We start from the raw sequence: 27941 nt of genomic DNA, 5'->3' as shown, positions 1-27941 counted from the left end.
CGGTTGCGACAATAATTGCTAAGTTAACAGTGTTTTTAAATATCACACGTAGAGGCAGCTGTGAAAAGATCCGAATCCGAAATAAAAATCTGTTCTCCAAACTACTTCAAGCTGAGCTCTGGGCTTCCGGACGTTGCAGATAACAAGTTTGCCAAAATTTGAAGCAGCACAAATTAGCAGTTTTCGTGAAAAGTGAAGAACAAACACACGAGTTTCACACGTTTATTATACATTGTATTCATGTGTAAAGCTGCTCTGAGTTGTTGTTTGGTTGCACCTTGAATTCCAATGCTGTTAATAGTTTTTTATATCCTTTTGAACAACCTTCGATATTCGTCTGGCACTAAGAAAGTAGTCTTTAAATGTCTTTCAGACAAAATCTCATTGCAAACAGCACAATCATGGATTCAGAGAGGCTTTGCAAAGGCTATTGATGCTGGTCAAGCTGAAAACCGGCCAATTTATTTCCATTCTTGAGAGGCAACTCACAGGAGATGCAATTTTCCACCTGACTGTGACATATCTTATACTCGGTGTTAAACACACCGTAACATAATGAAAAACATACACACTTTGTGTCGCACTTGACTCACATAGCAGAGCAGGTATGACAAAAGCAGTTTGCAGTTAGACAGAGCAGAGAATCTGTCATCCTGGGAGAAGGTCAACAAACACAGGATGTAATTTATAGCAAGGATTCACCGAGGGAAAATATTTCATGCACAGCTATCCATGAAGAGATGTCTTTTTTTTCCCATAGAGCAGCCATATGTTCTTTCAGGCACTGGTGGAAGCATCACATCAGTCAGTCGGGGGACCTTGTGTGAACGAAGCACATTTTATTCAAATTATTTGATCAAATAATAAATGTACCAGCATATTTTTTTAAAAAAACTTCTTTTTAAAAAGGCACAACATGAGCAAGGCTGCACGGTACTCAAGAAACCCCGGGACAGCTAAGTCTGCGCTGCCAGCTCCGCCCCCAAGGCAAACACACACTTTCTCAGCGTAGCTAACGGTAATCGACAAAAATGCCCTTATTTTATACGCACAATATGCAAATTCGTCTTTGCAAAAGTTTGGATGTTTGTTTTCATGTGCAAAACACAGACACACAACAGAGGCCAACTCTAGGTTGGCATCATGGAATGGGCGGCGCCCACAAAGGAGCAAAAGGCGAGCCCTCAGAGGCAAAGTATTATCATATATGTGGATAGTTTACTTTGAAAGGCTTAGAAAAGAATGATACAGCCCCTTTAATGTTACGTCCTGTTTGCCTGGCATAGTTATGAAGATGCTTTAGCATCATCATGTTCAAGATTCCGGGATTTTCTTAGCTGCTAAAGCCTTAGACAAATCAAACCCGATTTGAGTTATTCAATGTTTGTTGAATTAGTTTTTTGGTTCAATGTCAATGCTAGCTTGCTAAATACAAGACATTTCAAAATAAAATAAGCTATGACGAACAGAAGTCAGATAAAAGAAAATTACCCTATCATATCTGCTCCTTCTACAACAGCACATCAACACAAGAGGATATTTGTCTTGTTTTTTCCAAATAAAATCTGACTTTCACAAAAACATAAATAAGAACACAGTAGGCCTATGTCTGTTTTACAAGAGCACGTTCTCCTTGACAAGGCACACCAGCAAAAAAAATGTAAAAAAATAATATAAAAAGATCAACTCTGTAGTCTGCATTATTTTACTTTATGGCAGTTAAGAGATGTCCCTTCACATCAACCCAATGGATCATGGGAGATGTAGTGAAAAAATGGTGGCACTCACATCTCCAAACTGTCTTATTTTATGAACTTTTTCCAAGGTTTTGACACCAGATCCTGCAGGCTGCTACATCGCTAAACACGATCCTTAGCTTTTTGTTGTAACTGAAAGACTTTATAAGCCATGTCGGCACAAGGAAGGGAGAACGTTAACTACGTCTGGTTGATTAGATTAATGACAGATATGGTTAATCCCCCAAGAATGATTGATGGAAACAGTTAAGGGGTCAAACTTTTCTCCAAAAAAAGAACAATTGGCCAAAGTTGCGGTCAAATTGTGGCACAGTCATTTTCATCGAAGTCTCTTTAATAGAAATCTAATAAACACCCAGATAAATGTCTTTTATCATCTTTCCTAAAACTACTCCGTAAAACCTGGTCCTGTTTGGATGAACACAGAACTGGCAATGGCAAATGCTTTTCATACCAAGGTGAAATTAAATAATTTCCCACGGGACACCTGACAATCTCTGCCGGCACATTGGTTGAATACCAATGCACTGAAGGTTTGCGTGCGCAAAATGGTGTACAACCTGAGCAGCGCGCCATCTGAGTTGCTTGTATTCGTCGGGCAAAATAGTACAAGCATGGATGGATCTGCAAAACGTGCGATTTTAACACCAAAAAAAATTTGGGAGAAGCAGATGCAAGTAAATCCATTTATTTTCTATTTGATGCAGGATTTCGGGTGTTGCTTTGCGTCTATTATGCACAAAGGCGGATGTAAATAGTCCAATTTTACGCACATGCGGATGCTACTTTGTACATTTTTGTGCGTTCCTTTCTTTTTTCATTTCTCTAAACTCTCTCTCCTAGCGTTAGCTGCTGCACTCTGTCCAGCTAAGAGGAGAGCTGATCACCGCACACCAAACTCTGATCCCCCCTGGGGGCCCCTTCATCAGCCGTGATCAGCTTAGATACGGCTGATCGGCTGCCCAACACGAGCTGCAGTGGCCTGAACAACTCACCCTAAAGTTTCTGTCACATCCTTGTCAGGCCATCTTGAAAGGATACCATCACAGCCTAGTTTATTTTAGTTCCACTGCACTGAGATTCTCCAATAAACACTGCTGTTTGGGCTGTTATTCCAGCCCAATTTGTCTTAAAATCTACCACAAATCTCTAAGTATGGCAACCTCACCAAATGTGCACTCTTTAAATAATATCTTAGTGAATTAAGTCACATTTAAATGGTGACTTGATGGCACTAAAAAAGTTGTTGATAGGAATAAAGATAGCAGACAGGAAATGACCCATCAGATGAAAACAGCTGGATACCCTGTAGCTAAATATTAGTACTTAAGTAATTGATTACTAATTAATTGTAAAATTAATTAATTTCTATGCACTTTTTTGCTTTATTTCTTTGTAAAACCTATTGTCATATTGGGGTTTGCAAGGAGGATGCAATCATTTAAGGTTTGGGGGACAGGGCCATTACAAGGAGGGGCAGCTGCCTCCCCTTATTCCCCCATAGATCCGCCTCTGCCACCAGAGGCCTCAGAAATGGGCTCATGTATGTCCATGCATACACATCCTCACACCCCAGCATCCAGCAGAATGACAACAAAAGAGAAGAGATTATTGGCTGCTATCACGGATAATTATTTTTGATATTTAGAAATCCAGTTTGGAGCAGCGCAACCGTGAGACATCTGTACAAACATGATACGATTAAGAATGCATTACTATCCAGCAGACAGGCAATCAACATGCAATTTCCTATAGAATTAGGAGTCATCTAAGGTTTTTTAGCCACTGAAGATGATTGACATGCGCACAGCGCAGCGGCGTCAGCCCCGCCTCAACCCCAAACTTGCTCCAACTCTTTGCTCTGCGTCTCCATGCTTACATAAAGGTGCTATGTTTCTTTCCCCTAGGTGAATCGACTGGTTTCATGCCACACTCTGAGACAGGATTAAATGATTCAAGTGGTTACAGTAAAAATTGAGGCAACAGCTGAGGTGAATCCCCCTCCTCCATTTTCTTGAAAACTCATCAAAGTCCTCATTGGATTGATTAGCAGAGGAGGAGCTGTGACATGCTGCAGCTTCTGCAGTCCTGCAGGGCTGCTCCATGTTGACATCCCTGTGCAGGCATACCGGTGTGCATCACCCTTACTTAATTTTACTTGCTTTATTGAGTTAACCCCCTCAATTTGGCTGTGATGTAGTAGCCCGTCTGCCCCCCGCTCTGCTCCGCTGCCTCAAAGTCACTGTGTTTTACTTTGGTCTGTGCCTCTCTGCAGCTAAATTCCACCTCAAATCTGTGCATATGCAGGAGGTGTCCACCATGCAGAGGCACGCCGCGTCTGCTCCTGTTTACGCCACGGGCCGGAGTGGCGTCTAATGAAACGACATTATTTATAGTGTGGTGTGACAGCCGCGGCCTCAGCATTAGACTCATAATGAGACTCTGGGACGTTGTTGATAGATGCTGGTTGAAGTTGACATTCACCGCCGAACCAGTAGCACTTTTCTGGGGCTGATATGGAAACTAACGTTGCCTGCTAAATGACCCAATAATAATAATGAAAGTAATGACAGCAGTGTGTGGAGATGAGTTCCAAAACCACAGGGAGAAAGGATGCCGGCTGTTGCATGACAGAAAAAAAAAAGAGAGCGATGGGGATGAAAGGAGGGATGTATCAGAGGTTTGGACGGAGGGAGAAGGGGCAGCAAGAAACACACAATCCATGATCAGTGAAGTAGCATTAGCGTTGCTCACACACACACACACACACACACACCCCACCCCCTTCCCTCTCGCGCCCTCTCTTTCTTTCTTGCTGCAGCATTGCCATGGCGACCAAGAAATGTGGGAATACCTCTGTCCTTCAGAGAGACGTAGAGAAGAGGGAAGGTAGAGATGAAATGGAGGGAAGGAAAAGAGGGAAGATGCAGAGGAGCAGGAGGCAGAAAAAGCAGAAATTGCTCACCGACTGAGCGCACAGTGAAAGTCGTGTTTAGCCCTTGAAGGAGCAGCCAAAGTATGAAACATTCTGATCTTACACACTTGTATACACTCATAAACAAATGTGCGTCAGAGACGGCACTCCACAAAAGCATTCCGCTCCCATCGCTGCCTCCAGTTCCCTGAAAGCGAGTTAGAAGAAAGTGTTTTGATGGCTTTTTGCGTGCAAACACGCACACAGACGTGATTGTAATCACACACGTGTTAATCAGTGGCAAACCAGACTCCTATGTATTTACCTGCTCTCTGCTTTGCGAGACCATAGTTACTATGACAACCCATGCTGTCTGAAATAGTCTGAGAGCATTTCTGCTTTCGATTGCGTGGCATGTCTCCCTCACCTTGTTTACCTAAAATTATCCCTGTCACTTCTCCATGACGTCCACTCCTACTAGAAGCTGCTGCAGGAGCGGGAAAGCGTTCAGGAGTGGGCTTCTTTTCTGCGTCCCCACTCTGAGTCTGCTCCCATCGCCCCTTTCTCCCACCTCACTCTCACCTTCTTGCAAACCTGCTGCAAAGATCCTCCTCAAATTCATTTTACTGGCAGCTAGCATTTCCATGGAAACATCTCGAAACCATGGCAACCATTTGAACTGAGCCAAGCGCTTTCAGAACTGCTGCACTCGTCTCCTCATTTTTCCTCCGCTAAATCTCTTTTTATGCACTTCAGTTTACCTGCACATTATGAACACATTTACTGTAAGAGTTTGTTTGTTGCATCTTTTTTTTTTTTTTTTGCTAGGCTCAGCACGCCATACTGCACCTGCCTGAGCTTTGATGGGCTCTGGCTGCGTGACTGCGTGAGTCATGTCTGCATGTTTGTGTCCCCATCCTTGTGGACCTTTTGAGAGAAGCTACCGAATGCCAAAGCTTCTCCTCCTCTGCGACTTACCTTCAGCTTGTTCTCTCTGGTCTCGAACCTTTGAAACTCTAAACTGCTCCTCAGGGGGTACGACTGATTTGACTGGAGTCCATTCGCCGCAACCTACTCCTGCCTTATGTGATAGACTCTACAAACGGGATGCCAAGAAAATAATGGTTTGATTTGCAAATGCTGCAGTGGGTGAGTTTTGAGCCGATGCCAAAGTGGCCTTGAGAAAAGAAATTTGGCTATAAAACAGCTAAATTTGGACAAAGCTTTTTTTTTCTCTTCCAATAATTCCTGTGAAGTCCATATGAGCAAAAGAAGAAAAAAAAATATTTTGATGATGGTAAAATGTTTGCCATTTAAACAAATTCATTTTAACAGCCACCAAACCTATTAATGTAACGATATATTTAACTAGGAGAAATAGGGCCGAATAAAGAATGGCCAGAAACACAGCTCTGCTCATTTTTGGCACTTAGAACCATAAATACACGTTTTAGAACAAATATTTTAAACTATTTTGAATAAAGTTTTTCATTTTTTTGTAAAGGACTCGGGAATACGACAGGGTTTATTATAAAACCAGCACCAGTTGAAGGACAAACCCCTGTAAGGCCGTGGCACAACAACAATGGAGGCTTAAATAGTTTTAGGTGAATTATTATTAGCTACAGATAAAAAATGGAGAGGCTGGAGTTTTAAGGGAGGTTGATTTAAAAAATAAATGACATTCAAAGAAGTATTCATTTGTTTGTAGTTTTTATTTTGTAGACTGATCCAGTCTCAGTTTGGTTTATTGTTTTTTTCGAGCAATAAAACCGTCATAATAAGACCATGAATTGAGATCCTTTTTTCAAACCTCCATCACTGCTTCCTCTTTTCATGGCTGGTGCTCCTCTAATGTTTCAGAGGCGTAGCCTATAGATGAGAAATGCAGGGACAAACAGAACTGCTGTTGTTTTTGCCCTGATCTCCCATGTTGCCGCGTTGTTGGATGTTTCATGTTTGCATTTGTCGTGTAATTTAAAAAGATGATGCATGAAAGTGTTGGGATTCTTCAAAATGGATTTAATTGACATCTGATTGAAACTTCACTGTAGTTACAGTAACTTGCATACTGGACAGAACCCTGACATTCCTACAAGAAACATCATTTAATATTAAAATACTCATTAAAAATATATAGTCTACATAGACTTAACAGTAAAAATATCTTGAGCTCAGAATTTTTGCACAAATTATCTTCTTAAACTGTCTTATTGAAATCTTTTTTTAAATAAAATAGTATTCATATAATATCGATAACATTTTGTTTTGATTAAGATTAGTAATCATTTTAGTTACACCAAGATATCATCAGGAAGTGATGGCAGAATGAAAAAGAGCACAGAGGAAGAGGAGGAGGAGGAAGACAAGATGTGGCTAATAAAGATTATGTTTATTTTACTTCTCACTGTTTTAGTGTAAAAATATTTATAAATATTATAAAATATATTAAACTACTTTTGTTGAACATAAGACATTATTGTACATAGTGTACATGGGAACTTCTCATGTTACCTAGAATATTTTTTTAATTGTTAGACGTATGTATTTGTTTATAAAATTAGTTGAAAATAATAATAATACTTATTATTATTTTTTTATTATGACAGCAACATTAATGATACAAAAAACATATTTTGAAAGTGAGTAGGCAGTAGCTTAACTTATTACAGCCTGCCACTTAAAAAATAAAAACAAAAAGTTTTTTAAATTAAATTTCAGTCAGCCACCACTTGCAGTAAGAAATATTTATTTGACATACTTAATTTTTCCACATTCTTTAAGTTGGCATTCACATATTTTCGTTTGGCATAAGGCTCCCTTCAATTCCATGAGAAATTTCCATAAAACTTTCGGGTAACAAAACCCCCCTTTACGGAGCCGACAGGTGGAAGCCGGGGAGGAGGGAGGGGCGAAGAATGAGCGCTGAAGGTAAGAAAGAGAATGAACAGCTGCGCACCTGGGCTTAAATAGGACGCTGAGCAGGTGAGTTAATTGACTGAACCGCCCTAGGGTGTTACCTGGAAAACACTGCAGCGAGTATCTGCCAGAAATACGACAAGTCGTCATTAAATCTATAGACACATTTCCAGCATGCCAATATTATAATAATTATAGTTTATTAGTTATTGGGGAAATCCAAAATCTCCCCCTGCCCTTACATTTACTTTACTGACACTAAAGATGTTATATTTCTGTATTTGCCCACATCACTTTTTTGTAAAAATATTTGAATTTTTTGATGTTTTTGTATAGTTGTGTTCTGGATCTAAGCTTTTAAAAGATTTTTGTTTAGTACACAGAGACAGAAAATCTTCTGCAGTTGGTTTTAATTTTTCAGTTCCTCTTAGTTTATGGGTATTTTCTTTAATTAAAAAGTAATTTCTGAATATTGTCTGGTGGTAAATAATTCAATTCCTTACATGTAATTAATTCTGTCTGATAATTTATTAAATCATGTAATTTTAATCATTTAGACCGTATAGAGAGTGGTCTAAATACCCTACTTTGTGCTTGATCGGGACTTATCGTTTTTGTAATAGATGTAATGAACATTTCTAATTATTAGCCCAAACCTCATTACAGATTGAGCAGTGTGAGGTCCAGTATAAAGTACGCAGTGAATTGTAATCCATGAAGTGTTTAACTTTGTTGACTTTTTTTGATATTTTTGTTATTATGTGTCGGATGTGTGTTTTCCATGATTATTTAATATCGATTATTAATCCTAAAAACTTTTTCTTTTGCACAGTTTTAACTTGGAAGCCATTTATGTTCATTTTTGTTCCTTGTAGTTACCACAATTTTAGTTTTATTTAACTTTAGTAATAATTTTTTGCTGTGCAGCCTTTTTATATAATAGTTTTTGTATTTAGGTTCAAACACGTTGGACATGGAAGCTCTGGAACAAAAAATTAAGTCTGATCTACAAACATGAAGGCCTGTTGGTTTTACTTGTTTAAATACGATGTGAGCAAACAGCAATCCTGTAAATATTCAGAACAAATAAAGCAGATTAACAGCTTGCTAAGCTTTTCTGTCCTTTTGCAGTCACCGGTTTGCATCAGGTGATTTGTTTAGGTTAGAAAAACAAGAAAAGCTTCAAGAAGATGGTTCCTCAAAGTAACAACCCAAAAGTTTGGATGTCGGTCAAGAATGAAATGAGAGAATGAAAAAATGTTGTGTATTGATTTGTGTGCCACATGTGAGGGTCGCTTGTGTGTAAAACGTGAGCTGCTTCTGAAGGGATGACAGCCGTTACTAATTTGGTGTGTTTGTGGGTGTGAAAGGAGCAGGAAGAGCAGCGCGGCTCCGTTCATGGCGCTTAGCTGATCTGGCGAGAGGGAACGCAAACCTGGGGAAAAAGGCGGCATCAGGTGGATATCAGCACCGACCTTTACCTGGAATACCAGCTAAAGGTCGCTGCTGCTTTGATGGGGCAGTCCGGGTGTCAAAGAGCTGAATGATTTAATTGGGAGAGTGACAGCACCTGTGCAGCAGAGGAAGCTAGTCTCATGCAGTAACCATGGCAACCACCTTTTGTTTTAGAGGGCCATTTGTGATGCAACTACTGTATATTTATGAGCATCCTGCACAACTGAAGCCCTGAAATCCTCAGTTTGAAGAAAATCACCTGCTGTTTAACAATTGACTGCAGTGGTGAGTAAAGGGTCCCTAGTATCAATTAAAAACGTTGGATTTTCAGGTTTTATTGACACTAGAGTATAAATGAAAGACCAACGCAAGAAGATCAGCAAGCTACAGATTTAAAGATCCACTCGGATCATCTTTTGATATCCTCAAAGGGTTCCCAGTGGCCTGTTAATTATCATTAAGCCATTTTAGTCCAAATCTAAAATGGAGCTGTGCAGGGAGCTTGTGACTGCCAAGCATATTCTCCACGTAACCAATCACCTCTTTTTCCAACAGCATTTCTTAATAAGACAACTAAAAAAAAACTCAGAAATGCAATTTTGAACTTAATTTTCTTTATAAATGTCCTCCATCATCAGAAAAATATCACAAGACCATGTTAAAAACACTGAAAACAAAATTTTCATCAAAGCTGAAATGCCTTCAATCACTGACTGTGTAAACATACATATATCAGCACGTTTACTGACGCATTCCAGCTTTGATCCAACCATGTTCCAACAAGTCAAAGTAGAAACCTTTCACGGCTGTATGCAGCTTTTATCATCCCGCCTGTATTTATCCAAAGTCACAGCTTGACTGAGCCTGGTGACTGTTGAGAGCTGCTTCTGACTTAACCGGGAGCTATTAAAAGCTGTTCATTTCTATTTTCCGTGAGCGAATCAGAGGGGTTTCTTTAACACCTCGGTTCGGCATGTGACAACAGCGATCGAGGGAAAAGATGTGAAAAGGCAGTTGTGTGGAACCGACAACCCCTTTGTGGGGCTTCTCTCGGGTGCTAAAAACAGAACAAAAAGGGATTTTAACCTAATATTTAAAGAAACAACTGTCAGTTTTTAGGGGTAGAAATCAAAATCATAAACCTCAACTAATAGTTTCTCAAACTGGGAATTATTTTACAAAAGGAAAGACCCCAGAGCGATCACAGGAATATGAAGATTGACCCGTAGATATTACATCATGGCTTTTCTGCTAAGATTTTCTCTGTATTGAATTACCTAAATAACTAACTTTTAATTCTTTAGCTGGCATACATCCAATACGTATTATTGTTTTCAGACTTATAGGTGGGGTTTTCTCTCTGAGACAGCCTCTTCCACCTGAAGCACAGATCCTGAATCTAGTGAGGAAACAGGACAGAAAATCATATTGGTTTTTTTTAAGCAATTAAATCTAAAACGATCCACTACTGTTAATTTCAATGAGCACTGTAAAGTTAAAAAGACAGCGTTATGGACTGGAAATGAACGTTTTTTTCATCTTTGTGCGCACTTTGAAGAAGCTTCGAAAAGTCGGCTTTTCCTTTTTGCCTCCAGAAGTCGCCGCCATAAACAGAACGAGCACAGGTCTCCGGTTTCCTCTCCTGCTCTGGTCATCTGTGGGAGCTAAGGTTCGAACAGACCGGTCGAGTTTGTGACAAACGTCCTCGTTTGCAGAATTCCTGCGAGCTAATGATGAGGAGCCAGCGGAGGTGAGGACATTATGATCAAACACATGCAGAGAGAACAAAATGAACTCATTTGGGGGGCTGACAGCATAACACAAGCAGCCCAACAACATGAGAGCATCAAGCAGCTGGTAAAGAGGAGCCACCTTCTCCTCCTACCTAGCAGCTGCAGTCCTGTAAAGGCTTCCCTGCCGGGTTTTGGCCGCATGCATCTTGGAAATTCTTGAGACAAGAGAAGAAAAAAGTGAAAAATAAAACATTTTTTGCTCATAACATCAGTTATAATTGCTTTTAATCAAATACTACTATTTCAATCATTTTCCTCAATTGGAAATACTAAATAAGGAAGTATTTTCTGAGTTGTTTTAGTTGTCAAAGATATTTTTTAATCTATTCTCTTAGCAGCCTGACTTCAGCTGGAGACGTACACCTGCCCCAGGTAACACAATCTGCCGCCTCTGCAGCTCAGTGAGGGAGGAGGGACCGTATATTTATGTGTAAACATGAATGACTCCTCCAAGCCCATCATGACAGGCGGATGACAGCAGGACTTTTCATCAACGCTGCAAGACGAAACTCCAACAAAACGGTTTTCGAAGGATTTTTTTTACATTAAAGAACCTTTTTGTAAAACTTTTCCTAACACCTGCAGGATGTTAGCATAGTATCTGACCCTTTCATCTACTCTTGCTTCTTAATACTTAATACTATTCTAAGAAAGGGTAACAAGGAAGACTCCTATCCAAAGTATTTTATTAGTAAGAGTGAAGAAATAGATCAAAGGGAAGAGATTGCTAAAAGATTTAATGATTTCTTTGTAAACGTGGGACCTGAGTTAGAAAAGCAAATCCCGGATCCAGGAACATTTGGAAAGGATGTGCAAATGTTAATTGACAGAAATCCCAGTAGCATGTTTCTTAACCCAGTAACTGAAAATGAAATATTAAAGACCGTGAGAGGAATGAAGGGTAAACTCTCTACTGATGTTAATGGCATTGATATGGCCTTGGTGAAAACAGTAATCAGTGGAATTCTGAAACCGTTAGAATATATCTTCAATTTATCATTCCAAACAGGTTCATTTCCTAATCAAATGAAAATTGCAAAAGTTATACCATTGTACAAAACCGGGAACAAGCATCACTTCACAAACTATAGGCCAGTTTCTATGTTACCGCAGTTATCAAAGATTTTGGAAAAAATGTTCATAACCCGATTAAACTCTTTCATCGAAAAGCACAAGATACTGGACGAAGGACAGTATGGGTTCAGGTCAAATCGATCAACATCACTGGCCCTGATGAATGTAATAGAAAATATAACAAATGCTATTGATAATAAAAAACATGTAATCGGGGTATTTATTGACTTAAAAAAAGCTTTCGACACAATTAACCACTGTATATTAATTCATAAATTGGATCGGTATGGCATTAGGGGGTTAGTGCTAGACTGGATCAGAAGCTATTTGAGCAATAGAAAGCAGTTTGTAAAGGTTGATGGTGCTTGTTCCCAATGTTTGGACATTGTTTGTGGTGTCCCTCAGGGGTCGGTTCTGGGACCAATATTGTTTATTTTATATATAAATGATTTATTTCAGGTTTCTAACAAATTACGGCTAGTTCTATTTGCTGATGATACTAATGTGTTTTGTGATGGGGATGATTTGCAGCAACTCATTGAAATTGTTAAGAAGGAGATGGAAAAACTGAAGCTGTGGTTTGATGTAAATAAGCTTTCACTAAATTTAAGTAAAACAAAAATGATGTTATTTGGTCACCATAAGGGTAAAAATATTGACATTGACATGCACATAAATGGGGTGAAACTTGAAAGAATTTATGAAAATAAATTTCTTGGGGTCATAATTGATGACAAACTTACTTGGAAAGCACATATTAGCTACATACAAGCTAAACTATCCAGAAGTATTTCTGTCTTAAATAAAGCTAAACTGGTTCTGGACCACAAATCCCTCCACATGTTATACTGTACATTAGTTTTACCATATTTTTCTTATTGTGTAGAGGTTTGGGGGAACAACTATAAAACAACGTTACATTCACTTTCAATACTTCAGAAGAGAGCAATACGAATCATACACAAAGTCAGTTACCTTGAGCACACAAATAAATTATTCATAGAATCAAAATTACTCAAATTTTACGATCTAGTAGAGTATTGTACCGCTCAAATAATATTCAAGGCCAAAAACAACTTATTACCCACAAATATCCAAAGGTTATTTATCACAAGAGAGGAAAAATACAATTTTAGGGAAAAAGATAAATTTGTCATACATAAAGCACGTACAAATAAAAAGAGATTCTGTGTTTCAATTTGTGGAGTGAAGTTGTGGAACAGAACCAGTAAATGCTTGAAACAATGTCCAAACATAAAAGAATTTAAATATAGATACAGGAAGATGATCATGGACAAATATGTGCAAATACAAAAAAATACAGAATGTCAGCATTTATAAATCTGCATACTTTGACAATACGTTTTGTTATTCATTTGTATGTTGTTTGGAAATGAAAATTACATGTATATATGTACATATACACTTGGGTAGGGCACTGGACTCTGATGGTGGGAAAGTAAGGGCTTAGGGTAAAGGGGGGTGAGAGTTTATAAGATTTTTCTTCTTCTCACTCCCTTTTGGACTGGTGTTTATATCATTTTGTTTTGTTTTGTATAATTTACTCGTCTTTTTCTTGTTTTTGTAAGTTTTGTCTCGTTCTTGTCTTATTCTGTTATTTTACATTTGTTTCACTAGTCCAAAATAAAAAAGACTACTACTACTTCACTGTTCAGTAAATGGATCTTTTCCACAGTTTAAGCTGCTTGACAGATGTGTGAAAAAGCGAAAACAGCTGCATAACTGTCAGCATTTTACTGAATTATTGTCCAGCAGTAGCATTTTTCTAACATTAAATGCAGGAAGAACAACTTGAAACCTAATCAGATGTCTGATAAATAAAGGTTCTCTAAAGGCAGTGTGTAGAATCTATTTACCAATTTATTCATGCAGTTTCGCCAACAGTTCAAGGCCCATTAATAGGAAAAACCACACAGTAAAATAGAAAAATCTTCATAATAATAATAATAAACCAATAAATATAGAACAATAAAACAGAGAGGTGAGGTAGTGTTCTTCATCTAAAACAGTGCTTCCCAAAGCAAATTAAACAAAAGCAATAAATAAGGATTTCTTTCTGTTGTAAATGAAAAAGAAAACCTGCCATTGTTTCAGTGATATTTCTTAAAATAAGCTGTGATGTCCCGATCTTTAAATAGAAAATTGAATTTTTAAATTAGCCACAAACACTCAGATATATTGCTCTGACCATTGGAAATTTTATGTCCTTAAATAAGCGCATATTGTTTAAAAAAAATGTTAAAGTTTGTGCATTCGTGCACATGCTTTTTCTCCAAAAAATATCCCATTGTAGGTGCTACTCTCCTTATTTCTTGGTCAATTAAAATTAAACTTCACATGTACTACCAAAACACAAAATATCACCAAGTACTTCTATCTTGTTTCAGTTTAAATATACAGTCAGGACCATAAATATTTGGACAGAGACACATTCTTTCTAATTTAGTTTCTGTACATTACCACAATGGATTTTAAATAAAACAACTCAGATGCCATTGAAGTGCAGACTTTCAGCTTTTATTCCATGGGTTGAACAAAAAAATTGCATAAAAATGTGAAAAACTAAAGCATTTTTTAAACACAATCCCTTCATTTCATGGGCTGGTAAGTAATTGGGCAAATGAAATAACTGAAACCAAAATGGTCATTACTAATATTTGGTTGAAAAGCCTTTGTTGGCAATGACAGCCTGAAGTCTTGAACTCATGGGCACGTCATCAATAAACACTAGTGTCCCAGTGCCACTAGCAGCCATGCACGCCCAGACCATCACACTGCCTCCACCGTGTTTTACTGATGATGTAGTGTGCTTTGGATCAGGAGCTTCTCCACCTCTTCTCCATACTTTTCTCTTGCCATCATTGTGGTAGAGGGTTGTTTTGGTTTCATCTGTCCAAAGAATGTTTTTCCAGAACTGTGCTGGCTTTTTTAGATGCTTTTTAGCAAATTCCAATCTAGCCTTCCTATTCTTGAGGCGTATGTGTGGCTTGCATCTTGCAGTGTTCCCTCTGTATCTACTTTCATGCAGTCTTCTTTTTATGCTAGACGTGGATATTGATCTGCCTACCTCCTGGAGAGCGTTGTTCACTTGGTTGGCTGTTGTGGACGGGTTCCTCTTCACCATGGAAATGATTCTGCCATCATCCACCACTGTTGTCTTCCGTGGACTTCCAGGTCTTTTTTGCGTTGCTGAGTTCACCAGTGCTTTCTTTCTTTCTCAGGATGTACCACTCCTCTAATACTGTAGCAATTTCTGGCATGTTTTTTTTTTCTGTTATCTCCTTTCACCTGCATGGAGAGCTCCTTTGACCGCATGTTGTCTATTCACAGCAAAATCTTCCAAATGCAAGCACGAGTCCTCTAATCAACTCCAGCCTTTTATCTGTTTCACTCATAATGACATAACAAGGGAATTGCCCACACCTGCCCATGCAATAGCATGGAAGTCAATTGTCCAATTACTTACAAGCCCATGAAATGAAGGGGTTGTTTTTAAAAAATGCTTTAGTTTTTCACATTTTTATGCAATTTTTTGTTTAACCCATGGAATAAAAGCTGAAAGACTGCACTTTAATGGAATCTGAGTTGTTTTATTTAAAATTCACTGTGGTAATGTACAGAAACTAAATTAGAAAGAATGTGTCTCTGTCCAAATATTTATGGTCCTGACTGTATTATTGGACATGATTTAAGCAAAACTAAATAATTACTCTGTGATATTTAATGACTTATTTTACAACAGTAAGTCTTAAATATCTTGTTGAGTCATTTAATTAAAAAAAATCCTTTTTTTAAGCCATAATTCTAGTTACATTTTTTTAATTACTTCATGTGGTATTTTTAATTTGGGTGGTCTTGTTTCAAGGACAGATTTATGGTAGAACATAAAAATAGAAAAAATACATTTAACAACAACAGGACTAAAGTTGGAAAGTAAGCAGAAGATAAAGTTGACAAAAATGTAAGTTGAGAGTCAAAAATAACTAGTTTCATTTGAGACATTACCGTCTTCATGATCAAATGACTCAACAAGATATTCAAGATTTATTGTCTTAAAAAATTTGTTGCGTCACTGAAAAGTTAATCAGTTTATCAGTTTTGTCTTATATCAAGTGTTAAAAAAGATATTTAAACTCAAACTTAGACAAAAATACCACATAGAAGCCCCACAAAATTTAGACCTAAAGGAAAATTCTACCTACACATGGGGGATATAAGAAAAAATAGAAGTGTGTGAAATATCACGTGCAAGAAAGAAATGCTGCATTTTTTTTCACTTTAAGGGTTTTGTTTACATTTTTTAACATTTAATAACATTCAAAGAGGGTGAACGTATAATGCCGGCCATATTCACTTTTCTTTCTTGACTCATGGTTTAAACTACTTCCTGGACTCCTGGACTGAACGTGCAGCTGTTTCAAGCCCATATATAACACATAAATATCTGTCTTGTTTGTTCTTCGGTCATGTAAAAGCGGTTTGTCAGTATTTTGCATATGTTTATTCCGATTCTACAGCTTGTTTAGTTTTTTTTGTTCACAGTCTACAGATGGATTTACATTCACAACATGTGAGTCATTTATGTGTGCCAACACATCAAAACACCTACTCACAAGCGCATGCGTGTTTGCACCCACGCTTGCTACTTTAGCAAGATGGGAGTTAAATTTATAAGTCAAACCCTAAACTGTTCTGGCTGACACCCAGACAATCTGAACCATAAACCTTCAGTTTTACTTTCACCTCCATTTTTTCAGTCCTTGCAATCAACGCTGGATAACGCTTCTACATCAGCGGCCATGTTGGCTTCAGTGAGAGCAATCAGTGTAGTGAGCGAGGCTTTCAGAGCAGTCTGTTCGCACTACGCTGGTGAACGAGCATATGGACCGAGCAGGAGGAAGAGGAGGAGGAGGCCGCTTGCTTTGATTTCTTTATGCACTGACCCCTTGATTGGTCTGCAGGCTTTGAAAATTAAAGTCTAACTTTTCTGACTTCAACGCCTGAATAAATTCACTGTTCAGTAGAAAAATACATCATACGGGGATTCGGCAGTGTGAAAGAAAACAAATTGCTGCTTCCGAAGCAGCAGGATTAAAAGTTCACAGGTTAATTGTTTTGTCTGTTTTTCAACTTTCTGAGAAGAAGTTCAAGAATTGTGTTTTTCAAAAAGAAAGCTTTGCAGGACTTACTTTTGAAGTAATTCATGTTAACTGCTAAATCAGCATATTTAATATCCTTTAGTTTATTAAATCAACAATTGCTCTATTTAATATTCTTTACTCAATAAACCTCAATTTTATATCAGAAGTGATCATGAAGTTTATGTTGTGTTATGAATCTGTTGTTTGTTTGTGATTATTTGAATGAATGACCATTTTCACCCTGGATTTGTGATCACTTCATCACTTCATTTATAAATAATCAATAATGACTTTATTTTTGGAAGTGGTTTAAGTACCTTCTAATATATTCATATATAAAATTAGTAGTAGCATGTATTTTACCTTTATAGTGACCTCTTTCCCTTTTTTCTTTTTCTTTTGTTTCTGTCATCAGGTTTTCTATTTTGTCCCTACATTTTCAAATCTGCATTGCTTTCATTTCCATAATTCCTGCAGACCAAAGATGCTTCCTAGTTTTGGTGGAAAAAGATGCTCTTGTCTGTGTGGAAAAGCTCATGTTGAAGGTCTTTACATTCACAGTTGACTGGAGAAAAGATGATGCTGTGTTACGCAAAACGCAATATTGTATTGGATAACACAAAACACATAGGCTAGTATGGTATTAGGTGAGATATTTCAACATAAATGCAGCATACATGCCGACTAGAAATCATTTGTTTTGCTGCAATTCATGTTTTTGTAGTCTTTTTCTCCTGATTGACATATTTGAGCAAAGTTAAGTATAAACTTGTGTTTGAGTGTTTCTTTATTCAAATCATGGTGAATTAGAAGCAGACCAAAAATGCCATTTGGAAAAGCTTGTGGTTGTTACGTACAAACTACAATCGGCTGGCCACTAGTGGAATAGTGGATGCATCAGATTCCAGCTCAGATTCCTCGTCTGAGCTGGAATCTGGATCTAAACTGAATGTTTGGATACTTCTGATATTTCTCTGCATTTTCGTAGCACCGCTATTGTTGTTGTGGTTGTGAGGGGCTGTAGGCTAGCAGAAGGGGGTGTGAACGACGAGATGATGGGCAATCAGCCCACTCCCGCCCACAACTCAGAGGCAAATATTTAATGACGGTCTAGGTAAAGGTCCTAAAAAACGACAGTTGATTTTTTTGGGGGGGCGGAAAATGGAATAACTGTAGATAACTAAGACCACTGGGAACCCTTTGAAAATAGATCAAAAGATGATTGGAGTCAAAATTTTAACTATAAATGTCCAAATAGTGAACAAAGAATTGATTTTCCTTTTCAATCTTTTTGATTAAGTCCTGTCTTTCCGTGAAGGTAAACTTTTGGAGATCTTTTCAGAAAGGCTTTCCAACCAGAAAGTATAAAGATTTTCCTTCGCATTTTACTCTTCACTTCACTGTGCAACAAGACTTTTGGCTTCCATCAGAGAAGAACTGAAAAAGCTGCTTGGATGAGCAAAGAACGTCTTAGTCCATTTGCCCTGAACAGTAGAACTCTGTGATCCGTTGGAGAACCTGGACTCCAGCACTGTGTGGCGTCAGGAAGAAACATGAAGTTGTGATGCGGGGGCTGCACTCTCCTTGAAGACCCCCCATCCAAGCCAGATACATTGAACTCATTATATGGGTCATGACCCCAGGGAATGTTTTGACTCTAAAATTAATGAACACAATGACACAAGGGTATAAGTCACCCTGCCTTTTAAAGGACCATAGAAACCAGAAATGTGGAGTTGAAGACTTAATGTTGTGTTTGGATGCAGGCCAGAAGTAAATGACCAAAAGCCCAAATACAGGTGGACAGTCACATGTCTGTTTTATCGCGTTTAGTTCTCGTACTGTAATTGCACATGCTGAACTTTCTGCAAGCTTTTTTCTTTCACTCCAACTCTGATTTCACGTATGTAATTACTTCCATAATTATAGTTCTTCCAGTCCCCCTGTTTCAGGAGGTCTGTTTCTGACTCTCTGGCATCTCCCTTGACTTTCTTCAACTCCAGCACATCTGCACGCACAAACACATCAGCGCTCGCATCCCTGTGAATCTGCCCCACTTTTGTTTCCCCTTTGCCTGGTGGTGAGACTTGTGTCACTTTCCCTTTTCTCATCTCAGACAGGCCTGTTCTAATATTGGAAAAAGCAGCAAAGCACATAAAGCGTGCATGAAGAAATCGGCGGTTTGTTGCTAAGATGCCATCTTTCCTCATTAATTTTTCAGTCAGACATCACAAACATAAAGAGCCTTAAGGTGTGTCACGTGGTAAAATGAAAAAAAAAAATAAACAGCACATTACAATTATCTTTTTTGTCTTATGTGTGCTCAGAGCTGTGTCAGGACAAATAAGCACAGACAGAGGAGCCATAAACCAGCACTGCTCCAGTTTTTAACTTTGTAAATGCTCACAGATGATAGCAGTACATGCAATTAGTGTGATTGCTAAGCAACAGTGTTTCATCTTTGAGGGGGATGAGAGGGGAGAGCTCAGGTGAGCATCCAGGTGACACGCTGTCTCTCTGGAGGATCTGTTTTTTCTCAGAACCACCATGGTAGCATGTGGTGTATTTTCAGCGCCGCTTTCATGTGTCAATCAGCAGGGCTGCACGCTCCCTGCAACTTAGGTTAAGCAACAATCAGATTGTATCAGCAGCCACCGACTTGCAGAGTCTCTCAATGCTGCACTGCAGGTTTATGGTGAAGCCAGTCATGGCCTACTTTCATGTGTCTGCAGAATTTTCCCGCCTCGTCTTGCTGCATGTTTTCCATCATCGTTGCTCAGCTGATCATTGTTGCTTCCGATAAGCTGTCACTCATCCTTTCAGCTTAGATTGAAATGATGTGGTCACTGAGCTCCAACCCCCTCTGCTGGACAGCCATGACAGACCAGGACCTGGAGTCAACAGCATCAGGACAAATCTTGAGTGACTTCACATCTGCAGAGCACCTTGATTTATATTTGTACTTCAAGAAACTCAGCTTCTCACTTGATCTTTTTTTTTTTCTGTCAGACGGTCCATGCTGGGTGTGCAGTTTGAGTGAGGGAGATCAGAGTCACTTGGGACCCTCGTATGGGTTTCAGCACATCGGTGAGGCTTTAATTTGGAGTGTGAGGGGAGCTGGGGCGGCCTCTCCCAGCAGAGACGGCGCTGTGTTTGTTTTGCGGGTGTGTAAATTAGAGGTAATTCGTTTGCTCAGTAATGACGTGGGGAGAGCTAATTAGGGCAGTGTTGATGGGTGCATTAATTAGTCTCTAGTGTGTGGCGCTAATGAGACCCTGATTTGGAGTGTGTGTTTGTCTTTGTATGAGTGTAAGCCATGTATCTATAAAGGCCTTAACACTACAGGTCATGCCACGAGGAATGTAGCATTAGAACATGCGGGAATGCAATACAAAGAGAGCATGTCAGTGTCAACAGCGTGTGGGTGTCGCATGCAGCATGTGTATCTGTGCATAAAAATGTCTTTAATCCAGGTTACTCTGTGGTGTCCTCCATGCCTGGCTGCATTTTGATCCCACCGCCGAACCATGGCAGAGCCAGGATGGCGCCCCGCTCTGCCATGGAAGCAGTGCAAGAGCCACTTGGTCACACCGCCGTGGTTTGGCGCTGCAGCTGCTGCGTCCCAATAATAAATTTACACCCCGCCATAAAGAAGTCCAGGACACAAAAAAAACAGACAACACAGGGAGCCGTAATGGATGAGAGGCTGTTTTATAAGTGTGTTCAGTGACAGGTCCACCTCACAGATAAGAAGAAGCCATCTGTGGTCACAGCGGGGGGGGGGGGGGGGGGGGGCATCATGTCTGTCAGGGAGGATTTGACAAGGTGGCAAAAAAGAATTTATGGCATATACGTGGTTTGGCATTCGTCATGGCGACAGTGAGAGGAAAGCCCGCGTAATATGTGGAGTGAGTGGGTCTCTCTAATCATATTTATTCATGACTATCCCATCATGCATAATCCATTCCTATTCTTGTTCAACTGTGTCCTCTGCTGTTTCTTGCTGCCACTTATTTCTTCACCTGGTCTCCTTTTTCTTGTGGAACTGTGGAGGGAACGAGATATTCAAATTAGCCCGAGAGGTGAGTAGATCATCTGGTTTAAAGAAACTCTGAGGAGTCATCTGTGGGTCTGTAGTTTTTCATCAAATGATCTAAATTCAGTGCACAGAGGCCCAAGCAGATGAAGATTTGACATCCTGAGCTTTACCCACGGATGGGTTTTGTTTTGCAGAATCTCGACTGGAGCAGAAGGATCATGTTAGCATTAATGAGTCGATTCCCCTCTGGGTTATTTATCCCATTAAGACTTTGGACCACCTTTAAAGGAGGCTGCCAAAACCTCCAGGTTTTCTGGAAGGCTGCCTCGTAATACTCATATTTTCTGAACCTCTAAAGAAACTACATTTCCTAAAAGTAAACCTGGTTTTATGTAGTGCTAACATTGTTTTAGTTTTAATCAATAGATACCAGAGAGTACACCTTATTTGTGATGCAAGAGCAAAGCGATGGGGTAAATTGACCATAAGTTTTATGTCTTTTATTGCTAGATAAGATCAAGGCTGCTCTCTTTAGACCCACGCATCTGAAGGGAACACAGTTTAATCATGGATTTACTCTGACTGCCATAACTTCAGCACGCTGGCATTCAGCCGGCATACCTCGAACCTCCAGCTTGCATTCCACCGAGTCTTCTCCAAATTCATTGACGGCCTTGCAGGAGTATCTGCCCCCATCAAACAGGCTTGGCTTGCGGATGTTGAGAGTCAACACGCCCTGGTTGTTCTGCATCAGGAACTTGGGGTCACCTTCAATTGTCATGTTGTTCTTCATCCAAATGATCTTTGGCTAAGGAACAGAGCGTTGGAGGAGCAGGAGAAAAAATTGGCGAGATGGAGGAGAGCAGAGAACAGGACGGAACAGGAGGAGGTGGGAGCGTACAAGCAGAGCGAGGTGTGTGGGGAGGATGGAGGGAGAGGTGAAATTAGGTCAACGTTTGGGCTTGACAAATCTTTGCCGATTCGCTGGGATAAAAGAGAGATGTGTGTAGAAAGATCTGTGAGCTCCACCTCTTGTTCTAGCTTCAGACACGAAAATACTCTCCTGCTGCAAAGCATTAAAATCCTCTCACTGTTCTGCTCTTTTGGCACTCAAAAACTTCACTGCTGACTCTGAAAAAAATAAAGCATGAAATCTGGAGCGTGCACTTGCAGGCGCAGCTTCCAGGGCTAAAGTATACGCAGCATTGTGTTTCAGTAATGCTTATTTAAAATTACAGTGAGCGCATTTTGATCTGTGCATTCAAGAGGATTTTAAGCCGAACAACAAGAATGAGCAGTCTACTTTTCCGTCTCTTATTTAGTACGCCTTGTTTACATAAAACACAGAGGATTGTAAATAATATAAAGGAAGAACATTAAGTCAGAGGCTTAAAAGAGGAGGCAGTTAAGTACCTTCGGATTGCCACGGACGGCGCAGCTGATGGCAACGGTGTAGCCTGCAATCACACTTCTGTCCAACAGGGGAGCTGTGAATTTTGGGGAACTGCTCATGTCCTTCTCCTGGAAAGGTGGGGACTTAAAAAGGAGATCTAGACGAGAAAAAAGTCCTTCTTCAGACATAAATGTAGCCGTTCATGAAATAAAACGTTACAAAAGATGACAAAGAGACAAATATTTTGCACAGATCTTTTCGTCAACAAGCATTCATTTGTTCTTCTGACTTGGACCTTCATAGATCAGCTTATACACACATATATACACATATACAGTGCAGACCAAAAGTTTGGACACACCTTTTCTTTCAAATTAATGGGAATGGTGCGTCCAAACTTTTGGTCTGTACTGCGGGTGGTTTCTCCTCCAAGCTCGGGTCCTCTACCAGAGGCCTGGGAGCTTGAGGGTCCAGGATCTTAGCTGTTCCTAGCACTGCGCTTTTCTGGACTGAGACGTCTGAGGTCAATGGACATCTTGATTTTCATCAGTTTAATTTTATTTGACTTTTGTCAGGTTCATATTGAGGTTTATCAACAGAACCATAGCAACACTATGTATGTCTGTAGGATGAAGGGTGAAGATTAGAATAACTTTTAAGTAAGTGTAATTATAATGAACTGATGCTCTGGAATACAATTAGAAAGGTGACAAGGCTGAACTCATCAGCCGTCTTACCAAAATTTGAGTTATGTGTCTTTTGAGGTGACGGGCCATTCTTCCATGTTAAATTATTCCAGATCATTCACCTTACACGGTTTCCCAGCATGCACATTAACCTTGATCTCGCTCCATAAACTCTGAACTGTCTAAGAGGCCCACTATGGACCTTGATTTTGGCATCCTTCAACGGCGTTGGACCAGTTTTGCTCTATGATTTGAGGTCATTGTCTTACTAAGGCACTGCGATAACACTCAAATATGTCGTTCCTGATAATGTCAATTCAAATGTTTTTAATGATCCTATTTCCCTGAAAAGGATTCCCAGAATGCAAAGTTTTATCCTCCAAATTCGGTTACAGAGTGACTGCACTAAATACATAAACCACTGATTGTTCTTGTGTTGCTGATTTGCTCTACTTAATATTGGTACCCTGATGATCCCCATTTCCCTCACACTCCTGCCTTAAGCCACCTGTCACATCCCACAATGCTCAGCTCATGTTCCAAATGAATTTACCCGCAGCTCTGTATGTATTAGCCACAAGAGGCCACACTGTTGTGTTACAGAGCTCTGCACGGATTCCATCACCTGTTTTGGTAATCACAGCAGTATTCTTGCTGATGCCAGGAACTTCACTGAGGCCACAGATGTTTTCGCTGAACACTCGAAAGGAGTACTCGTTCCCCATGACCAGGTCGGACACGGTGCAGCTGGGCCTGCGGTTGTGCTCGTAGATGGTGAACCATTCCTGATTTGATGGACAGACGGGGACAAGAAGAGGTTTGAAAACAGGAATTACAGGGGTGGCTGAGGTCTGTGCAGACGAAAAGTCTCCAGTCTTTGGATCCAATGCTGTGTCACTTCACCTTTCCTGGTTTCCTTTTACAACAATATAGTCATGACAGTGAAGGAAACTTTTGACAAAGACGGTAACTACATTTAGAAAGTTGAAACAGGCTGCGGTATACATTTTTATCAATAAAAAATAATCATTAATTTAAATCGATGCTAAGGACCAGATTATGTAACCCATGTAAAAAAATAAAGGGAAGTAAAACATAGCAGGAAATTTTTTTCTTTGCCCTCTCTTTCAAGCAATTAATCAGACTATATTGCAGTCATTTCATTTATACTGTATGCAGAGATGTATACATTTATTTATTCACTTATCATTATTGATTAATATCTCAAGTACAATAATTATATATGGATTTTTATTGACTTTTAACTTTGTTTTTATTGTTGAAATTGATTGAAAATAAACCAATCAATCAAAATCAACACCTGTTCTCCTCTGTTGAATAACTCTAGTATAAGTTCAATTAAAGATGTTTACAATCTGCATCCTAAAATTACACTGGGAGACCTGTGCACGTTCAACAAAAAATCAGGGAAGTAAAAATAAATCTAAACAATTAAATAATGAGTCCCATGAAGCTAACAAGCATTCATAGAAATTCAAAGACTTAAAGATCCACTCCCAAAAAAACTGTGTTTTTAACACATTCTTGTAGCATTTTTCTGATGATGGAGAACATTTATAAAGAAATTTATCTCAAAATTGCATTTTCTGAGTGTTTCTTTAGTGAAATCATTTTCATTTTGACTCATCAAATGCAGCTTCATTTTGAAAATGAAAATGCATTTCCAGTATTGACTTTTATTTTTAATTATGCTACAGAAATGCTTCCATATGCTGGATGGGCAACAAGCTCCCTGCTCTGGGAGGGGAAGGGTGGGCGGGGTTGCTCTGTGCCAACAGTTCCTCCCACAAATGGTGGCAAAATGACACCATTTGTTTGATTTTAGATAAATATGGCATAATCCTAATTAAAAGACCACCGGGAATGCTTTGAGAATACATCAAAGGATGATGGGAGTGGGTCTTTGAGCAACTATTTCAAAACAGACTTCTTAACTTGTTAGAAATCTGAAACAATTCCAGCTAAAAAGAACATCAGCTTTTAATGGAATAATATCAACAAAACGTCATTTTGCATTTTGAACTTTTAAGTTATTATTTATAAGTGTCAGTGTTGGCAGAAAGATTTACGACAGTCCATAAAAAATCTCTCATTTTTATTAGTTTCTGACAAAAATGGACAGGTAAATATTGACCAACTGCATCGTTTGGAGTGATTAAGTTCTGCACCAGATTGACAGGTATTTGCAAAAACGTGTTAAAATTTCCCGGAAAACTGCTGCTAAACTAGAACCACCTTCTGGCACATAAATGATTTGCCACCTCACCTGATGGTCCTTCATGCTCACCTCCGTCTTCTTGTCAGATTTCTGAATGGTGTAACCGATAATCTCACAGTTGCCGTCATCTTTGGGCGGCTTCCACTCCAGTGCAGCATTGAATCCCCACACGTCTGTGACGACCACATTTATGGGAGGGCCGGGCTTCTCTGAAAAGAGAGGGGGGGGGGGGGGGATTGGAACAATTTGGTAATTTTCTTATGGGTGTGTGTGATTGTTTTACCGCATAGCTCAAGCATGGTGAGAAAGTGTTCTGAACATGCAGAGCAGCTGCAGCAGTGGGGAGAATTTTAATCCCTGCCAAGATTTAAAAGCCAGCAAAAGACTCCTGGAGGTGGAGAAAGTCTTAGACGTACAGAGAGATGTGCAGCGGGAAAATCCCAGAGTGAAAAAAAAAAATACTTACAGTGCTAGAGATTTGACAGATAAAACAGATTAGAGAGATTGACAGGTTAAGATAGATAAACGATGGAGCAAATGCAAAGACAGCTGAGTACATCACTAGGAAACAGTTTTGCACACCTGCGTTATGAAGGAGGGGACAGTGTGCAGCATCGATCACTTTGAAGCTGCATAAATACCACATATTAGTGTATCTGTGTGTAACAAGTACAGGGTTGGAGTGCAAATTGGTGAGCGTCAGTTTTGTGTCTTCCTTGCTCCAACAGTATATGCTCTGCTGAAGCAGAGCGAGTGATCAGAGCCACTCTTTAGCTAAACCTTCTGAAGGGAGAAAGTGACAGTCACCCTTAAAATCCAAGCCTAATCCAGGTCTATACACAAATAATCTCAGAGGACCCCTGCCAATTAATCCAGAGGCAACCCCTGACCCACAGAGACAAGACGTGAGATGAGGAATGAGCTGGCGGCCGCAGCAGCAGGGCAGGAGCTGGGATTAGGTGTGAGAGGGATGAGCTCTTTGATGATGTGCTGCTTTGAGCGTCAGATCCCTCCAAGTATGAAATAAGGAATTATCATCAAATATGAGAAAAATGAAATTCTTGACAGGTCATACAGTCATCCCTTCCTTCAAGCAGGGTTATTAAGCATGTACCATATGAGGCATGAACATGTGAGGTCTTCTAATCCGAAAATTAGAACATGCAACAAGGCCTGAACAATGTTTGTGGTTTCCTCAAACACAGGTCATGTGGGTGAGGTTAGTCTTAACTGGCAGAAAAACAAGGAATGTAAAACTTTCAGAGAAAGATCACATTTATTTTTGCATCAATTGTAACATAAACTGTGTAATATCCAAGTTTGCAAACACTTGAAGATGCAAAACAAAAATGCCCATGAAATCGCAATGCATAAAAGAGGTATCCTAAAAATAGGAAAAGTATGTAATAAAAATGTCTGTCCTTGCAGCAAAAAATCTTACCATAAAATGGCAAAGTCTAAAAACAAACACAAACATTGAAAAGGGAAAAAAGGCTAACTATTAGAATTAATTCAAATTGTATTTCGTACAGCCCAATAAGTATTTTTCAGTTCTTAGCTAATTTTCTATTTTTTGAATTTTTATGAACCTTATCATAGTTCGTTGTAAGGACTAATTTTAAAATGGGAGCAAAATGAGAATACATACTCATAAAATCTAAAACTAACATTAATCTAAATTGTTGTTTCCAAAATAATGACATTGAATTAACCTTATCAGCATGTATTAAACTTACAGTAAAATTTGAGTTTGTTTGAGTCTTAAATCAACTTTTTCTAGCATCGAAAGTGTGCAGCAATAACATTTTGACTCATTTGAATAATTTCCTCATTTCTGAATCTTAGATCAGTTTTTTCAGTTTTTCTTAAAACCACGGCGGCCGCCACGCGGCGTTTCAAAAAGAGCCAGATTACAGCTGCGTGGCCACCTGACGGTTTTGTTGAAAAACGTACATTGAAGCCACAGTGCAGTCACATTTGGGGATATATGAACATTATCAGACAAAAAATTGTCCACTCTGCTGATTTTGAGTTAAGCTTGGAAATGTACAGAGCAAAGGGAAGTTAAAACAACTTAAAACCTGGAAAAAATATCTTTATTTCTAAAACCAAGGTTTTAAATCTATATGAAATTGTTTCCTGTGCATAAACTGATGGGCGATGGCGGGACTGACCTACAACCTGGATGTGGATGTCAGCGCTGTCAGACACGTTCTCAATCTGAACAGACAGAGTGTACTTTCCAGAGTGGGTTCTCTCCGCAGAACGAATGAAGAGGATGGTGTCCACCTCACTGGTGCGAATCCCTACACTTCTGTCCTCCAGGAGAACATCATCCTTGAACCAGGTCACCACAGGACGAGGCTTTCCCTGCCGGGGGGGAAACAATTACAGTTAGTTTAAGTAACGACCAACCGAAGGAGCAGGTTGCAAACAGATTAAAAGAATCTATCCGCAGTTTCAGAGCTCTGAGAAGAAAACGTCCAGCCCAAAGATAAAACCAGTGCATG

At 39.4% G+C, this 27941-nt stretch overlaps 1 protein-coding gene across 3 annotated transcripts in view; it reads right to left on the bottom strand.

The window, feature by feature from the left end:
- Positions 1-20766: 20766 nt before the first annotated feature.
- Positions 20767-27941, bottom strand: part of mybpc2 (myosin binding protein C, fast type) — a 65299-nt gene continuing 58124 nt past the window's right edge. For all 3 annotated transcript variants that reach the window (XM_011477804.3, XM_023957338.1, XM_023957339.1), the window contains 6 exons: positions 27606-27801; positions 25501-25640; positions 23818-23977; positions 22527-22663; positions 21735-21921; positions 20767-21119 (listed from right to left, as the gene is read on the bottom strand). In XM_011477804.3, coding sequence (XP_011476106.2) covers positions 21085-21119; positions 21735-21921; positions 22527-22663; positions 23818-23977; positions 25501-25640; positions 27606-27801 — 855 coding nt within the window. In that variant the 3' untranslated portion in view covers positions 20767-21084. The remainder of the gene's footprint in view (positions 21120-21734; positions 21922-22526; positions 22664-23817; positions 23978-25500; positions 25641-27605; positions 27802-27941) is intronic.

The sequence above is a fragment of the Oryzias latipes genome, chromosome 8 (assembly GCF_002234675.1).
Source record: "Oryzias latipes chromosome 8, ASM223467v1".
NCBI classification, from domain to species: Eukaryota; Metazoa; Chordata; class Actinopteri; order Beloniformes; family Adrianichthyidae; genus Oryzias; species Oryzias latipes.
This window is presented reverse-complemented; position numbering and strand designations above follow the sequence as displayed.